We start from the raw sequence: 18340 nt of genomic DNA, 5'->3' as shown, positions 1-18340 counted from the left end.
ACTTCTGAGCGCAGAGCCCTGAGGAACCCCTGAACGCTGCTGGGTGTGAGCCTGCCCCACACCCCCTCCAAACTAAAGAAATAGAGTCTCATGTCTGCTTTACTTCCTATAGCAAGTCAGGTCTGGGAGTTCAGCTGCTATTGAAATCCAGAACAGTAAGAACCGAAGGTGAAAAAAAAAAGAAGCTACTCTGGTTTTATGTTGACAATCTCTGCTGGAAAGTCCAGATCAATCAAACGGCCTTGTACCTAACACAACATATGCACAGATAAATTTTTCATTATTCAGAGACTGTGAAATATTATTATTTTCATCTGATTATAGTAATAATAACGTAGGCAACACAGAGAACTGACCCCTCAGCACCGCATTAGGAATAGCCTCAAATCTCGCACTCCTCCCAGAAAAAAACTGAGTTGGGACATCAGATAAAAAGTGTACTGAAGATGAGGCCGGAGTGATAGCACAGCAGTAGGGCATTTGCCTTGCACGCAGCTGAACCTGGAATGACCCAAGTTCAATCCCCGGCATCCCATATGGCCCCTGTGCCTGCCAAGAGGCATTTTTGAGTACAGCCGGGTGTGGCCCAATCTCTGCCCCCCCAAAAGTGCATTTAAGAAAATCACTTACCTGAATGCATTCGCTCAATAATGATGGACTGATGAGGAGGAGGTTGAAGAAAATGTGAAGCATGAGAAATTGCAAGAGCAAGGCCAGAACCAAGTGGATTCTAAAAAAATAATAATAACAACTCTTACATCTGCTCAAGAAAAACTAAGAATCACAGCAACAAAACAGCATGTAGTGACAGACACTCCACAAAATGAGGTTTGCTCTACATTCCCTGAAATGTCAACCTCTTCGCCATTCATGCACATACTGAGCTGAAGACACAGCACAGGGATTATGGCAGCTGCCAGACCCCAAATTCCATCCCTATAACTACCCTAAGGGCCCCCTCTCTGAACACCAATGTCCAGAAACAATCCCTCAGCCCTGCTGGATGTGGGCCCACCACAAACACATACAAATTTTGTTTTTATTTTTGTTGTATTTTTAGTTTTGGGGCCACACCCAGCACCGCTCAGGGGCTACTCCTGGTTCTGCACTCAGAAATCACTCCTGGCAGTGCTCAGGGGACCATACGGATGCCAAAAACCCCATTGTGCTATCACTCCACCCCCAGTTTGTTTTTCTTTTAATACCCAAGTGAAAGCACGTATTCCAAGACAACACTGACCATTCTTGACTTATTGGAATGCTTGCTCTGAGCCGCCAGGCTGACCGTCGGGGGATCAAGAACTGAGCCCGGGAAGAGCTGCGCGAGCTCGGCGTTGATCACAACGGACACGGCCTCATTGGGTGGGGTGAGCGGCGGGGTCATGAAGAGTGGCGTGGTTTTTGGGGTCGGGGGGATCACATCCGACGGGTGGATGAAGAAGCCCGGGGCCGCCACAGGGTGGGAAGGCACGGAGTTGTGGATGGGGCCCATAGTGGGCAGAGCTGACGAGGTGGCGGCCGCAGCAGCTGCGGCCGTTGTCTGATGTAACTTGGCCTCCAGCTTTGCTTTCTGCGGGAAGAGGCAGATGTGGCACATGTGGGCCTGCCCAGGCAACAACACGCTGGCACAAATGTACTATGACGGCACATATAGCTGAATGGACTTCAGTAAAGTCCATGACACAACCCCCCAAATGTAACCCACTTAAAAATGCAGTATTTCTTGTTTTTAAAGACTTCATCATAATAGGTACATTAATATAAGCCTCTGAGTTTGGGGGTATTTTTGATTTTTGTTTTTGAAATTTATCTCAAGGTGAAAAACAAATCACAGGTAAGTAAATGTCAATGGGAAACAAAGTTCTAGTCAAAACTTATACTAACAGGAAATGTTTCCCAGTTAATGCCAAGTGGTCATATGGTGGTGGGTCACAGGCCTGGGTGGCCTTTAATACACAATCGACACTCCGGAAGCTGATGACGCCGATTTGTAAACTCAGAATCACAGCACTGGTCTTAAAACCAAGCTCTGGACTCCTTAGGTTACGGACATTAATGAACACACTACCTAGTAACTATCATGTTAAGAGCAAGAATATTTAAACATACTAGGAACAAACTGGCCTACTGGACGACAAAGTCTCCAGTCAATTCCCTCGGTTCCAGAGGAAACAAAACGAACTGATAATTGTTTTCAATTTCAACATGTCACCCTAGAAGTAAGTTACCTCAATTTCTTGTAGCAAATGATCAGCTCAGAGCGATCACCCTACTTTCCTTTCCTTTCCTTTCCGTAAAGAATGGGCCAATTTTTTGGTTTCTTTCTGTTCGTTTTTAGCGCACTTTTTTTTTTTTTCCGCTTTTGAAGTTTAGAGACAGCATGAACAAAGAGCCAAATGGTCTCCAACCTGTTGCTGAAGCTTCAAAAGCTGCTGCTGTTTCTCTTGCAGCACCTGCAGCTGTTGCTCGGCTGAAGCCATTGCATGAGAGAGAGACTGCAAAGCTACCTGGGCTGCCGAACTCAGGGCCGTCGAAGCTTCCCCGACCGTCCCCGATGACAGGCCACCTACTGCAGGGGGAACCCCGAAGGAACTCACTGGCATGAGACAAGGGAGGGGAGGGGAGAGAGAAAAACCAGGATGAGGAAAGGGTTGGTTTGCCGGGGGAGACACACGCACAAACACACATGCACGCACATACGGAACTACGGTTTCTGACACTACAACTAACGTTTTCTCTCCAGTGGTCAGAATGCGAGAGATGAGAATTAGGAGGATTTTAATGCTAAGCGTAGTCGGGACCCAGGCATCTGGGAGGAACTTCAAGGAGAGGTTGTATAGGCACCGGGTTTGAAAATATTAGCACTACAGGAAATTCTACAAAGATGAAAACGGGAGAGACGAATAGCACACAATTTGGACAGTGAGTGTTGTACAAGTTTTCCAACAGAACTTCCTCTCCCTCCCTCGAAATCCCACCACCAAACCTTCCTCTATAACATAGTTTTTCAAGAAAGAATTATTTTAAATTCAGTTTTCCTTCCAAATGAAAAGCACAGTCCAGAAGATCATAGGTCAGATCTGCCTAGAACACAAATGCTCCCAGACAGTAAGGAAAACAGGAAAAGTGGGTCCGAGTGAACAGAAATGCACCCACACAGAGAGCAGGTACAAGACTGACAGAGGGACAGACAAGGACACACAGACAAACACAGAGAGCAGCAGAGGGAGGAACTTTTTGGTCACCAATGATCAAGTCACAGAGGAGACCAGTTCGCTGAAATGATTCAGAATAGAAAATACTAAAAAGAAAAGAAAAAAAACCTAACTCTGGGGTAAGTAGACAGCTGAGGGGGTAGCAGCTGTGCATGCCGGAGGTCCTGAGTCTGTCCCCGGGCACTGCCCAGGGAAATGCTGCCACTTTGCAGTGAAATTAAATACCCCCTTGCTTCTCAGAAAATTGCCTCAACTGCAGGAGGAAACAAAAGAGATATCCTCCATCCACCAAGGGAATTCACTTAAGTCAGGACCCCAAATCATTAACATGAGCATGGTAAAGATTCTTTGTGATAATTATAACAATTGCATGAGGCAACAAAGAACACAGAACATGAACAGTGAGAACAAAATGCACAAAATAAACAGGCATCCTGACCTGATGGTCCAGAACTTAATGTGTAAGTGAAAGTATATTTTTGTTTTTTGTTTTAGGGCCACACCTGGCAATGTTCCTGAGGCGATGCTGGGCGTGGAGCCCTGAGTCAGCCACATGCCAGCAACCCTACTAAGCCAGTAGGGGAAAATAGGGAATTGGGGAAACAGGACAGACAATACAGTGCTTGCCCTGCATGCAGCTGACCCAGGATCAATCCCCGGTATCCCATACAGTCCCTAAAGCACCACCAGGAGTAATTCCTGAGTGCAAAGCCAGGAGTGAAATCTGTGCCTCACCAGGTATGCCCTTAAAACCACCACCACAACAAAAAGCAAAACAAATAAAGTGAAAATACAATTTTTAAAAACACATGTTCATCATTTCAACAGTGTTCATACATGTAACCAGCTCAGTGATAAACCACTGAGCTACATTTTTTTTTTTTTGAGCTACATTTTCAACGTCATGACTATTAATCTGAAAAGCAAGAAGTTGCACCCCCAAACAACAGCAGTCAGTGCTGAAACGAGGGGATGGGTGCCCGACCTCCGATTCCGTGTGTCTGGTCATTTCCGAATGAAAGAGGGTTCTCAGGCTGCACACATGTAAATAAATCCAACAGATTGGCCCTCCCCCTTCGGAACAGAGGCTGATCTAGAAGGTTGGGGGCGCCTGGGTCTGCTCCCTGGTAAAGCTGATGCCTCCCTGAGCAGGAGTTGGGCGGTGGCCCCATAATTCTCCCCCACAGTCCACTACAACAGCCCACCTCCGCCCAAATAAGGGATTGGGGAACCTCTGACCGGCTCTTATTTTATCGTTATCTTAAGAGCCACTGAGGAAACTAACATCTCTAGACACAAGCAAGCCCTTGACTTCCACCTGGGCCATGCAGCACATGAGAAGCGTGAAACGGAGGAAAGAGTGTCTGTACCAGTGGACGTACTTGCGTCATCCCTCTCTATCCGGGTCCCGTCGCTAGTGGACACGCAGGTGAAGTGCAGCGGCTCCACCTCAAGCAGGCCCGTGAGCGCCGTGAAGCTGCCCTCCGCTGCTGTGCAGCTGCTGGCCTTGCCGGTCCCTGTGGCAGAGAGAGATGAGGGAGGATCACCTGAGTGGGCATGTCCGGGCACAGAAACCCTGCACAGAGGAAAGGTGACAGACAGTTTCCACAACAACCGGAGCTGCCATGACAAGAGAGTCTGGGTCGGTACTGATCCCGGATGGGCACGATGTCCAGACAAATGGGCAAGACTGTGAGGAAAGGCGGTCACAGAGCTACCCAGGACTGCCCTGCTACACAAAGAGGGTCGGTGGGGCCAGGGCCAGAATCCAGGACTGACAGACACAGGCACAAACAAATCCACCAAAAGATCAAGCAAAACCAATTTTTTAAGAAAGCCATTTAGACATCATTCATTGACTTGGTTATATAATTTTTTTCATTGTCTTGAAGATTAATTAGCATAAAGGATTTTACACTGACCTGCCACTGGTTTTTACTCTCACAGAATTAGGGGACGTGAGCTCACGCCTCACTGAAACCCCCACCACAGTTCCAGACTCCACTCTATTACTAATCGGCCCCTTCAACCACTCTGTCCATGCTGCACAGAGTTGTACAGTATCTAGTTATTAGTTCTGAGGCCAAAGCAGTAACACAGCAGGGAACAAGTTTGCCTTGCACGCAGCCAACCTGGGTTCGATCCCCGGCATTCCCCCATATGGTCCCTGGAGCCTAGCAGAGGGCCCATGGTTCCTGAGTGCAGGACCAGGAATAACCGAAGTGCTCCACCAGGTGTGGCCCAAAAAAAAATAAAACAAAAAAAAATAATAGTAATTTTTTTTTCCAAATTCTATTGGTTTGTTTTCGGGCCAGGTACCTATGTTGATCACTTACATTCAATGCATTAAAAAATAGTGATTTTCTTTTACATCCTGACATTTCACTCCACAAACACTGAAGTTTCATCCATCTTGCACAAAAAGCGTGACTTCACCATTTGTAAAGAGCTGAACAGTATGATTTAGTTTTTGGGTTCTTTTGGTTTTGTTTTGTAGGCCACACAAGGTGATGCTTGGGACCATATGGAATGGTGGAAATCGAGCCCGAGTCCACCCCAGGTTGACCGCATGCGAGGCAAATGCTCTACTGCTGTGCTATAGCTCCAGCTCCCACTATTTAGATTTTGAATGAAGAGAACAAAAGCCAAAAACCACACCAGCTACTGAAAATAATAACTATAACCTAACCTGTTAACTGAAAGAAATCGGAACAGTTTATGGTGTCAATTATAGAAACAGACACACAAGAAAGAATGAAAAATGTTAACATTTATCTAGAACTTTCTAAGTAGGTTGTATATAGTATCAAATCACTGGAAGAAAGCATACTACATGAAAACGTGTTTTCATGAAAAGGGCCCGTGGTGAGGAGAAAAATGTCGCCCACCTCACGGAGTCTGGAGCCAAGACACTGGCCCCTTCATTGGGGCTCCTCTCACTCCACTTTAAGGCTGCTTGGACGTATTTAACGACCTTCACCATCACAGTTTCTCAACTTGCGCTTTCTGGTCTTTTCCAAAACTCAGCCACACTGACCGCACTCTATTCAGAGGCATGCAAAGGAAGTACTGGCATCCAACAAAAACCTCCCCTCGCAACCACTCGTAAATCAACATGGCACTTGGATGGTGACACAGAAAACATGCAGACCCAAGAGAGTCACATTAAAAAAAATAAATCACTAAAAAGCAAGAGTGACCAAGCAGGAAATGGATAATGACCTTGGCCAAGAATAAGATGCAGGAACTTGTACAACAGACAAGTGTAATAGCTGAACATTCTGTCAGGTTTCTGAGGGCTTGTGTGGGTGGAGCTGAGGGATTTTACACTTATTTATATTTCTATACTTGATTTCTTTAAAAAAAATTTTTTTCCAAGACAAAGTTTAAGTGTAACACCCAAACCATATCTAACTTGATAATTATTGTAACGAGTTACTTTACTAAGAATAAGAAGATGGCTAAAACTACAGATGAATGTCATTTGTAAGTTGGATGACTAAATAAGAACGAGGTGACAGTTACTTTGACAAAAACAGAAGCTCCTGGTACTCTGCCTTTTGAAAGCAGAATGTTCCAAAAAGCAAAACAGATATGGGATGGAGGTTACAAGGTTTCTTAGCAAAAGGAAAACGTGTTTGCAGATACAGAAAACTTTGCCTTTCTACACAGCTCCTATTTCACTTACCAAAATATGAAAGAAACGTCCTTTTATTTTTGTTTTATTTAGTTTTGGGGCCACACCTAGCGGTGCTCAGTGGTTTACTCTTGGCTGCTCTCAAAGGACCCTATAGGATGCCAGGGATCGAGCCCTGGGCAGGTTGCCTGCAAGGCAAGCAAACGTCCTCCCAGCCGTGCTATTGCTCCAGCCCAGAAATGTCCTTTTTCTTTAACAGACAGCAAAGATGCACCATTTAAAATGAAAAGGATACAATCAATGCGAATAAATTTTACTACTGTGATGGGCATTATACCCACTGGCACAAAACGAAGCACAGAAAGCAAAAGAAAAACCAAATCTGCAATGCCTTAAGGATCAACTTTCCTTATTTTTTTAGGTGCAAGTTAAGATCAGAAAAGTAAATAGTGCACTGTGAGGTAGATGCTAAGTTCTCAGGACTCATGGTTGTTTGGGACAAGGAAGCAAACGTCACGGGAGGGTCTCAGGTCCTGCCAATAACAACACACTGCAGCATTTCTTCCCCTGCCCGATCAACAGCTACCTGAGAGGACATCGGAAAAGTCGATCTCGTCCGACTGGATGGCGACGCTGCTGCCGGACCCACTTTTGCACGAGGAGCCACTCATCTCCAAATCGAAGAGGACCGGGTCAAACGGGGAGCTGTACAGGCCATACCTAGAAAATACGATAGGCCCTAACAATGTTCCCGTCAGCCGTCTACAGAGGAGTCCAAACACATAAGGCAGGGTCGGGGATAGAGCCACGTCCCAACACATACAGATGACTGGCAGGGGGCCCACCGTGAAGCCCCAAGCTCTACTAAGGAGCCCTAGACTGGAAGCGGCTGCGTGGGGAGGCCATAAAATGAAACAAACAAACAAACAGAAATAGCAGCTTGTAAGAGGGCAGGGGACGACACTAGAATCAAAGCTGGCCCTTTCTTGCCAGGGGGACAGAATGCTCCTTGATAACTTCGGTGCAAATGCCACACACATAATCAGAGATTTGAGCCCCAGCCACTACAGGCTCACTGACACCATCTCACCCCCGGCTTCTCTGATCAGCACAAAGAACAGAGGCTCTGAAGAAAATCTTATCATTTTAGCAAATAGACCAGCAAATTAAGGTTACAGATGAAGGGCAATCAAAAGCATCTAGCAATAGAGAAAGCAAATAACTTTTAAATGACTCCTTCATTAAGAGTCTCTTTTAAGAACATTCATTACTCTAACAATTAATTGAATAATCGAATGGAACTTGGAGGGGTTTTTTTTGGTTAACGACTTAGGATATTTTTATTATTCAAACTATATGTGAGCAGGAGAGATAGTCCAGTGGGTAAGGTGCTTGCTTTTTGCATGCAGATGACCCACGTTCTCTCCCCAGCATCCCATATGGTCCCCAAGGACCACCTGGAGTGATTCCTGAGTAAAGAATTTATTAAAGGAAACTATGGGGGTGGGGGATCCACCTTAGGAGCTGAGAAGTCAGCAGGAAGGGAAGGAGCCTGCCTAGCACACAATCAGCACCACCACATATCGATCAAAGGAGCAGGGCCAGAAGTTTGGTGCAAAGCCAGGGGTAGGTCCTGAGCACTGCTGGGTGTGGCCAGACACTAAGACCAAAGAAGTCAGCTTCGAAATGAAAGAAAGTGGGCCGAGCACATGAACTGGATGCAGGAGGGTTAAGGTCAAGTGATATTCAGAACCACACATGGGTTCATGAATTCACTCCTCCCCCAAGAGCTTTCCTCCCAGACCAAGCGGAGCAAGCCTGAAATCTGGGTGTGGCCCACAAAAATAAATTTTTTAAAAAATTAAAAAAAAAAAACACACAAAAACTTGTTCTTGAAGCTTGCATGCAATGCACGCACATGCGCGCGTACACAGAGGCACAGGTGGCCTCTGGTATTAAGGTAGCCCACCCCTCAGATCATCCATCACCAATACTGCGGTACCTCGTCTGGAGCAAGGCCTCCATAGGCGTCAGCCGGTACTGTAGCTGCCTGGACACGGCCGTGAGCAAAGCTGCACAGGCCGTGCTGCACCCAGCCAGGTCCTCATCCTTAACGTAGTTCAGCAAGACGAAGTACCAATAGACAGAACCTGAAAGCATAATGACAAAAATTCGGGACTTCTGGACCTTGCTTTCTCGCTTTTCTCCAACAAAGAGGACTTTTCCTCAGCCTAGAAACCTGCTACTCCCAAAAAAGTAACATTGACTTTGAAGAGTCAAATCAATAATCCTTCAGAGCAATGGCATTGAAGCATCCCCCTCATAAAAGAAACTATGTGAAGTCTACTGATCCATGCTATCTTCTCTGTGTGCTACTTTTGAGGACACTGTCTTGTCTGCTACAGATCATGATATTCAAGTATGACAGATCCCAATCAGCAGGTCCTAGGGCCAAAAAACATAGTGGCCACTTTGAGAAAACTGCTGTTTGTGACGGTCCCTGCCAATCACGCACAATTTATGCCGAACTCACACATGAACCATTCCCAATGCATCGCTCAATCAACCACTGCCACTTCCGTTTGTGATTGACTGTTAGTAAATAACCAAACGGCCTAATCATTTTAGTCAACTCCTGAAAAAGTCTATCTATGAATCATCAAGACTTAGGTGGGGCACTGACTGAACTCAATGCACTAACTCTTTCTGGGGGCTCTTCATGAAGATAAACTGCCAGGCGCCCGATCAAAAAATAATCAGCACTTTTAAAAACCACGATTGGCCAACCAGGGAGCTGGCAAGGAGACAAGTTTACTTCATCACCCAACCACACTGTGACGCGCACTATGACAACAGTTACTATCTAGGATGAATGTCACCTACCGCCAGTGGCCGCTGCAGGTAAAAAGGACATATTATCCAGCAAGGCCTTCAAGAGAACAGATCCAAATCCCGGCTGACAGGGGTCACATTTCCCGTTACTAGAAAAGTTCAGGAGAGAGGGGAAAAAATAATCAAAAAACGTTCAATACTTTACTCGAGGTCTTAAGTAAAACCTACATGCTCTAAAACCCTAAGTAAGGGAAGAGAAGTAGACCACTACCACTGGTAGGAACTTGCCTAAAATACGTTCAGGGAGGCAAGAACAGGTCTGCCTTAAAGCCCTACAGACAGGCAGGAAGAAGACAGGTGGAGGTCAACATGCATCCTGTCTGCTTATGAGTCAAACATTATCGTTACCAAATGGACAACAAACAGGTCCAGTCCATCTAGCTAATTTTTTATATTCTTTCCAGATCATTTCCCTAGGTCATGCCTCCTAGTTAGGGTTTAAGGAAAATGATCTGCAAATGTGGTGCAAACCAAACTGGTTAGATCATTAAGGGACCAGAAATAAGGCCTTGTGTGAAGAATTGACAAGCAACCAGGGTAGTGGGAGCGAAGACTCGGGAGCCAGGGAGTCCCCTTGCAAACCCAAACTCTCTGGACCACTGGAACACTACGGGGAGGCAGAGGTTTCTCTGACTAATAGAGTCCACGTGGTATTTTCCTTTAAAGTCTAGAATAAATCCTATTAACCCTGAAAACTCTTGGCTCAACACATTCAAAAGAATCAAGCCATGCTACCAAGTTTACTAACTGCGGGTGCACCAATAAATTAAATAAGCTGAAAAAATTTTTACTTTTTAAAATACCAACCTAATGCACAATGCTAGAAAGCGAGCACACTTATGGGCAATGCTGCGCCCAGCCTCAAAGAAGCAAACGCGTACAATGTCGGAAAGACATTTCCGTGTTTTTGAAAGCAAGCTCTCATTGCCTTCCTTTGAACTGCGAGAGAGAAAAAAAGACCCATTATAACTCATCTGCAACTTCAATCATAACACCCCGAAAAACCACCCTGAGTGGCGGAGTGCGGCCTCCTGGGTCACCTTCCGGGCCCATTGGCATGCACGCCGGCCAGCCAACACAGCGTGTCCAGCACCAGGCTCTGCGCGTGCTCCGTGACCTGGCCATCCTCTGCTCTCCGACATAACGTATTCAGAAGCTTCTCGTGGAATTCTGAAAACTGCAACATGGCACATCGCTGAACCCTGGGAGCGGAGGTGGGGAGGGGGATAGAATCAGATCAGCAACCCCAGTAAGAGCCAGCAGGAAAATGATCCCAGCCTAGTTGGGCTCAGGACCCACAGGGGAAGGTTCTCACAGCTCTTTTAAATAGACTTTGAAACTAAAATATCACAATGTGGAACTCAGACATCGCCAAGTGGAATGCTTATATTTGCATTAAAAAATAACACGAGTGCTTGCTTCAGCAGCACATATACTAAAATTGGAACGATACAGAGAAGATTAGCATGGCCCCTGCGCAAGGATGACACGCAAATTCGTGAAGCGTTCCATATTTTTTTTAAATAAAAAAATAAAAAAGAAGAAAAAAAAAAAAAATAACACGAAGGGGCCGGCGAGGTGGTGCTAGAGGTAAGGTGTCTGCCTTGCAAGCGCTAGCCAAGGAAAGATCGCAACTGCGGTTCGATCTCCTGGTGTCCCATACGGTCCCCCCCAAGCCAGGGGCAATTTCTGAGCGCTTAGCCAGGAGTAACCCCTGAGCATCAAACGGGTGTGGCCCAAAAAACCAAAAAATAGGGGCTGGGAAGGTGGCGCTAGAGCTAAGGTGTCTGCCTTACAAGCGCTAGCCAAGGAACGGACCGCGGTTCGATCCCCCGGCGTCCCATATGGTCCCCCCAAGCCAGGGGCGATTTCTGAGCACATAGCCAGGAGTAACCCCTGAGCGTCAAACGGGTGTGGCCCAAAAACCAAAAAAAAAAAAAAAAAAAAAAAAAAAAAAAAAAACCCCAAAAAATAAATAAATAAATAAAAATAACATGGAAACAATCGATCTCAAAAGTTCTAAAAATGCAAGTTTCCAAAATCTTCTGGGGTTTTGGCAAAGAGGAAAAACTTAAATCATATGAATATCTTTCCTATTTCTACAAATAGGTATGGGCAAGCACTGTATTTAAGCATCAGGGTAGGAACCAAGGGACAGCTAGTACAGAGCAATACAATTTGCCTTGCACGCAGCCAACATGGGTTTGATCCCTGGCACCATCTAAAGTCCTAAAAGCCCAGCTAGGAGTGATTCTCTGAACACAGAGCCAAGAATAAACCCTAAGCACAACTAGATGTGTCCCCCACCTTCAAAAAATAAACAGCACAGTAAACCTATGAAACAGACTGTTCATATATGCTCACTGAAAATACAAAAATATAAGAGGTTTTTCATTATTGGCTACACTCAGCAGCACTCAGGGGTTACTCCTGGTTCTGCACTCAGAAAATGATCCTGGCAGGCTCACAGGACCATTTGGGATGTTGAAGATAGAACACAGATTGGTCCCAGGTCGGCTGCGTGCAAGGCAAACACCCTATCGACTGTACTATCACTCTAGTCCCTTAAAGTAAAATTTCTTCTAAAGGGGACAGAGAGAGTCCATCTTTATCATGGAGCTCTACAATCTATCCTTGTACCTCATGGTGGCCCCAAAACCAAGGCCAAGAGGAAAATCCAAAGCTTCTAAGTAACAGCAAACTTCTTTTTTTTTTTTGCCTTTTTTGGGCCACATCCAGTGACACTCAGGGATTACTCCTGGCTATGCACTCAGAAATTGCTCATAGCTTGGGGAACCCTATGAGATGCCAGGGGATCAAACTGCGGTCCATCCTAGTTTAGCGCATGCAAGGCAAACACCCTACCACTTACTTGCGCCACTGTTCCAGCCCCATTTTCAAGTAAAAAAGATAAAAAATAAAATTGTACACAAACCTTCAAAATCATCCCAAACCTAGTCCCCCCACGTTGAGGTTGTTTTGGTAACTATTTTTCTGCCTGATCATTCTGATTCTGACTCTTAGAATGGCTCTTCCATGACTAATAATGTATTCTTTGTTTCCTAGAACATTCCTACTTTCACTTCTGAAGGAACCGTAGGAAAAGATGACAGTACCTTTCCTTTGAAATGGAAGTTTTCTTAAACCTCCGGATGGTGACTGAGACCTCTTGCAGTAAGTCACAGCCCCTAAGGTTTTCAGATTTGCGGGTGCCACTTGCATTTTCATTCTTCACATTAGATGATTTTTCCTAAACATACAAAGATGAATAAACAAATGAAACATCCCCCGAAAGAAAAAACACACTTGCTATAAAAGCTTTCTTTCTTTTTTTTTTTTTTTTGCTACAAAAGCTTTCAAATAAAAAGAAAAAAAATGAATGACACCTATTGAAAGCATAGATCCAACCATATACAGTTCCTAACACTCATTGCCTGCTGAGGCCCCATGCAGAGCAGGTAGCAAAACTAGAATCACCACTATGAATTAAATGGGGGGGGGGGGGGGAGTGCAAGGAATAAACTCTGAGCATCAGCAGGTGTGGCCCCAAACAAAAACAAAACAAAACAATTAAAATGGGGGGAGGGGTCGAAGAGCTAGCCTATCCAGGACAGATGGTGGTTTGAATCCTGGCATCCGATATGGTCCCCTATGCCTGCCAAGAGGAGCAACTTCTAAGCACAGAGCCAGGAGGAACCCCTGAGCGTTGCTGGGTGTTACCCAAACCCCCCCCAAATAATAATAAGTAAATAAAATTAATTAAATAAATTTAAAAAAGAAAAGGCAAAGAAACAAAAAGGTCAATGTATCCAAAAGCACAGAACCCAACTCTCCCAGCAAGGAAAGGCCAGTGTGAGAGTGCAGGAAGAAGGGCTGCCAACGATCACTTCCTACTGCCCAGACCATGGACAGCATAGTCATTTGCTTCAGGCTAACAATAGGCAAAATGTTCACTGCACGGAAATACACATACAAACCAAGCAACTTCTACTGGGGGGGCGGGAGGGAGGAATAAATGGCGGGTCATAAAACTTGCAGTAGAAAGTGAAAAGCTCATGACAATGTCCAAGACAAAGCAGGTGCAGGTCCAGACGGCGCTTTCTTACCTTGCCTGCTGCAACTTTTGCCAGGAGCGAAGCCAGCGAGTAGCCCTTGTTGCTTGGCGTTTTCAGGGCGGGAAGTCTGACGACGGGGCGAACACCCCCGTTACAGACCTCGTCAGCTCCTCTTTCGTTCACTGCCTTCACGTGGATCAGAAAGGAACGGTACTTTCCTCCCGCCATACCTAAAGGAGCGGTACAGATCGTGGTTAAGGACTGACCCATTCAAGAGCGAGCCACCTTGCATTTTCATGGGCAAAAAAAAGGAAAACCAACACCAAGTTCCAGAAATGACATTCAGACAGAAAATTCTGAGGAAAATAAAGCTGAAGCCAATCCAATTATTCCCTGAAATAATAAATTCTGTGAGCTCCATAAAAACTCTGCCATTAATGGGGCCAGAGAGATAGCATGGAGGTAAGGCATTTGCCTTGCATGCAGAAGGATGGTGGTTCAAATCCTGGCATCCCGTATGGTCCCCTGAGCCTGCCAGGAGCGATTTCTGAGCGTAGAGCCAGGAGTAACCCCTGAGCATTGCCGGGTGTGACCCAAAACCAAAACAAAACAAAAACCCTCTGCTATTAAGCCATGGCCCTGACACCATCAGATCTCCCAAAACAGGTATACACACAACCACACACATGTGCATGTAAACAAAAGCATTGAAGTGCAGTCAGGTAAAAAATCAAATGCTTTCAAGGTTGATAACTGGTTTGATTAAGGAGCCTACAATTTATTGGGCACTTGATAAAAAATTCTCCAAGTGGAAGATGACTAACAACAGTCCTTCCTTCAAACCAATGTTTAAGATCAGTGAAAAGCCACAGAACCGTGCGAGGCTCAAAAGTAAAATTCATCACCGAGGCTGAGTATGTAGGAAACTATGTTTTATCTTACTTTAACCAAACTGAGATCCTGCTATAGAATCTATATAAAACATAAACTGGAAAACTGCCCTCAAAGTCATATCCTCACAAGCATGAACTCCATAAAGCAGGGGTCTCAAACTCGTGGCCCTCCAAACAACATTTTGTGGCCCTGCCCTAGAGCAATCTTTTTTTGTCTTATTTTGTTTTAGTTGTTTGGGTCACACCCCCCAATGTTCAAGGCTTACTACTGACTTTGCACTCAACTTTGCCTCCTGCAGCCCCCATGTAAATTGAGTTTGAGACCCCTGCCATAGAAGGATCCCAAGCAGGTTTAAATCACCAAACAGTCGAACAGGTGTGAAAGCTCTGCCCGCCTCCCTTGTGCTCTTGGGCCTGAAGGACCAACCCATTTATGATAATTATCCCTTCACATTTACTTTGCCCCCATCTCCTGATATACACCAATCCTTCACTTCACCATCAAAATGTAACAACTGAGGACTGGAGTGATTGCCTTGCACGCAGCGACCTGGATGAACTCAGGTTAGTCTGGGTATCCTATAGGGTAGTGATGGCTAACCTTTTTGAGCTTGCGTGCCCAAACTGCCGCACAAAATCAAATAATTTCCTCAAAAGTGCCATCATGTCAATTAAACCTTAATAACCTTAATAACAAGATTTAAGTATCTAAAAACTATGCGGCACACGCAGACTTTCCCGCATGCCAGATACAAGGCCTTTGCGTGCCACCACTGGCATGCATGCCATAGGTTCGCCATCGCTGCCATACGGTCCCAAGTCTGCCAAGAGTGATTTCTGACTGCAGAGCCAAGAGGAACTCATGACGGCTGCTGAGTTTGTCCCCAAAACCAAAAACAACAACAACAAAAATACAACCCTGTTTTTTCCATTTCCAAGGATTTTGGAGGAATTTCATGAAGAAATCATTCTGATGTTCTGAAAAAATTCTAGAGGACTAACACTTATGCACTGAATATTTTGAAATACAAGTTCTGTGATTCCACTCCCAGTTTTATCAAAGCCAACCATTCTATCTTAATAAAGAAATCATACTTTTACTTAAGACACCAGCAACATGAGAGACTTTATCACTTTTGCACACAATTAGATGGCCTGACATCATTAAGGTCTTCTGTAAACACCGCAAATAATGCCATACACTTGAGACAAAACAAAACTCATATACAGCCTAGGTTTCCAATAGTAAAGGTGCAAGCGTGAAATGCCCTATCTATGAGTCGCACAAATTAAAAAACCTTGCTGATATGGTCAAATTCCTCCCACTCCCACTCCACTTCAATGAGTTAACTTGAACCAGTAAACCAACTACCTGGACTGTTGAACAACAATAACTACTACTGACAAATTTATCACCTGTATTTGGTACTCAATTCATTACACCTTTATTTTTTAACCAAAACAAGTTTTGTTTCCGTTAAAAGATAAAAACTCTAAAAGGGCCAGAGAGGTAGCACAGCAAGTGGGCATTTGCCTTACAGGCTGCTGGCATTCCGTAGGGCAGTGATGGCTAACCTTTTTGAGCCTCAGTGGCCAAACTGCCACACAATGCCCGGTCCTCCCAATGGCCAGTCCGGCCCTGTCGCCAGGTGAGCTGCAAAGCAAAGCAGACACCGGCACACTTGCCTCCCGCCGCGCCACATATCTTAATAGTGGACCTTCCCGCATGCCAGCTGCAAGGCCTTCGCGTGCCACAGCTGGCATGCAATCCATAGGTTCGCCATTGAGGCCTGAGGTCATAGGGTCTTCCTCTAAGATCAGGCTTTCCACGTTTATTTTCATTTTTTACTCGGCTTTTGTAAAATCTATTGACTTCACCTTTGACGAGTTTGGGGCTGGTCAACGTCAACATCCCAGCGTGCCCCGACAGGTCAAGCCCACTTGCAAGCCACATGGGCCCACAGAGAATGTCTTCTTTATGATCCTCTAAAAATGGGCATAAGCGAAGACCTGGGGAAAACAGGAAAGAAAAGAAACACCGTATTTCTTTAAATTAAAACAGTCTGCGAACAAAAAGCAACACTTAGAACATCCATCCCACTTTCGTGATTCACCACACAAAAAGCCAAACTTGAAATGTATTGAATTAAGTGTTCTCTACCAGGCTAAGAACTACCATCCATAATCTACTATATGTTTTCTATTCCCATCATTAGTATTATTTATATTCACCTTGATTTTCAAAAAACTTACAAAAAACATGGCATGAATTCGAACCCCAAGAGTGTGAAAAATGAAACAAAACTAAACAAAACACCCAAAAAGGCCAGTAACAGCGCAGCGGCGTTCAGAGATGAGCTGAAAGTTAAGCGTAAGGCCAAAGCGGGATTACGGGTTAATTTGTAATCATGTGGTCAAAACCCAGTCTGCGCAAGCCACAGAGCCACGTGCGCCCAGCGGGATGCATTTGGGTGGCGGGTCCTCGGACGCCAGGGCCAAGAGCTCTATGAGCGGACTCACACGGCGATTCCTCTACATCCATGTGCTGCATGTCTTCACTCAAATCAACCAGGGACGGTTTCCCATTTTGTTCCACGTCAATGTTAAGAGCTGGAGACAAAGGAAAGGTGATCTGCCTATCTACTGCTGTTTCTAGGGGACAAAAATATTAGTCAACTTTAATTTGGTTTTAATAGCAATGTGCCTAAAATTCAAAAAAAAAAAAAAAAAAGAGCTCATTAAACTGGGAGCTGTGATTTTCATCACAGAATAGTTCTAAGGGGGGAAAAATTTAGATTCAACTAACTTTTACAGACTCTCTTCTCTGTTAATGATAGGAGCAAAGTCATCTGAAGGCAGCTCAAGTATAAGCCAGGGCAGGGTCCTTTTGGCTTTTATCTTCCTTTTTACTTACTTTTTTTTCCCCTTGTATTTTGTGGATCATGTCAAGGGATCAAACCCAGAGCCTCCCACACCTGGGCATGAGTGCAGTAATAACCCCCTGGAGCTGATGTTCTTGCCTCCTATGCACAGAACAAGGATCTAAAGCTATTAAAATGCCTAATTAGGTCCCTGATCCCCTTATATCAGAATTTAACATGATTAAAAGAACACAAACATACAGGTAGGTACAAAGACATCCAACACACACACATGTGCACGCATGTCTGAAACAGGACATATTTTCCAATTTCAATGATGTTTAATAATTCCTAGCATGAAATCAACGCTTTTTCCTAAATCACTTCTGATCTTTGATATTAACCTAATAAGAGGGAAACACGGAGAGCAATGAATTCCCAAGTTGCAACACACATTACAACCTGTTTTAATCACTCACTGGTCAAATTTGGAATCTGCTTTTATAGATCACCTAGAAAAGAACAAGTGATTTCCACTCAAAAGTTCCTTTCCCCGTCAAGTCATCACACCACTATAAACAATTCTGAACAACAGGGAATTGTTGATAAGCTTTGAGGTTGTTGTCTGGGTTGATTTTTTTAATAAAACCACAAGAGGCAAAGAGGAGGTGTTGCAAAGGAGGGGGTGAGGGGTCTCAAACCTAGACAGATGAGTTGCAACTTAAGGAGTTTTGGGTTTGTTTGTTTGTTTTTTTAAAACAATTTACAGTCACAATGTCTCGAACAT

At 44.8% G+C, this 18340-nt stretch overlaps 1 protein-coding gene and 1 non-coding gene across 2 annotated transcripts in view; one reads left to right on the top strand and one right to left on the bottom strand.

Annotated features, from left to right (window-relative positions):
* The window catches only part of BIRC6 (baculoviral IAP repeat containing 6), a 162874-nt gene that overhangs the window by 78114 nt on the left and 66420 nt on the right, over positions 1–18340 (bottom strand). The window contains exons 15-27 of the mRNA XM_049784698.1: positions 17213–17302; positions 16571–16702; positions 13851–14029; positions 12861–12994; positions 10785–10946; positions 10552–10683; positions 9736–9833; positions 8855–9002; positions 7439–7572; positions 4598–4732; positions 2409–2596; positions 1241–1570; positions 631–730 (exon numbers count right to left, since the gene is read on the bottom strand). Of these exons, the coding sequence (XP_049640655.1) occupies positions 631–730; positions 1241–1570; positions 2409–2596; positions 4598–4732; positions 7439–7572; positions 8855–9002; positions 9736–9833; positions 10552–10683; positions 10785–10946; positions 12861–12994; positions 13851–14029; positions 16571–16702; positions 17213–17302 (1962 nt within the window). The remainder of the gene's footprint in view (positions 1–630; positions 731–1240; positions 1571–2408; positions 2597–4597; positions 4733–7438; positions 7573–8854; positions 9003–9735; positions 9834–10551; positions 10684–10784; positions 10947–12860; positions 12995–13850; positions 14030–16570; positions 16703–17212; positions 17303–18340) is intronic.
* On the top strand, positions 11156–11262 carry LOC126025007 (U6 spliceosomal RNA). The gene has a single exon (XR_007501061.1). It is a non-coding gene; the product is annotated as a U6 spliceosomal RNA (small nuclear RNA).

This window comes from Suncus etruscus, chromosome 12 (assembly GCF_024139225.1).
Source record: "Suncus etruscus isolate mSunEtr1 chromosome 12, mSunEtr1.pri.cur, whole genome shotgun sequence".
NCBI lineage: Eukaryota > Metazoa > Chordata > Mammalia > Eulipotyphla > Soricidae > Suncus > Suncus etruscus.
This window is presented reverse-complemented; position numbering and strand designations above follow the sequence as displayed.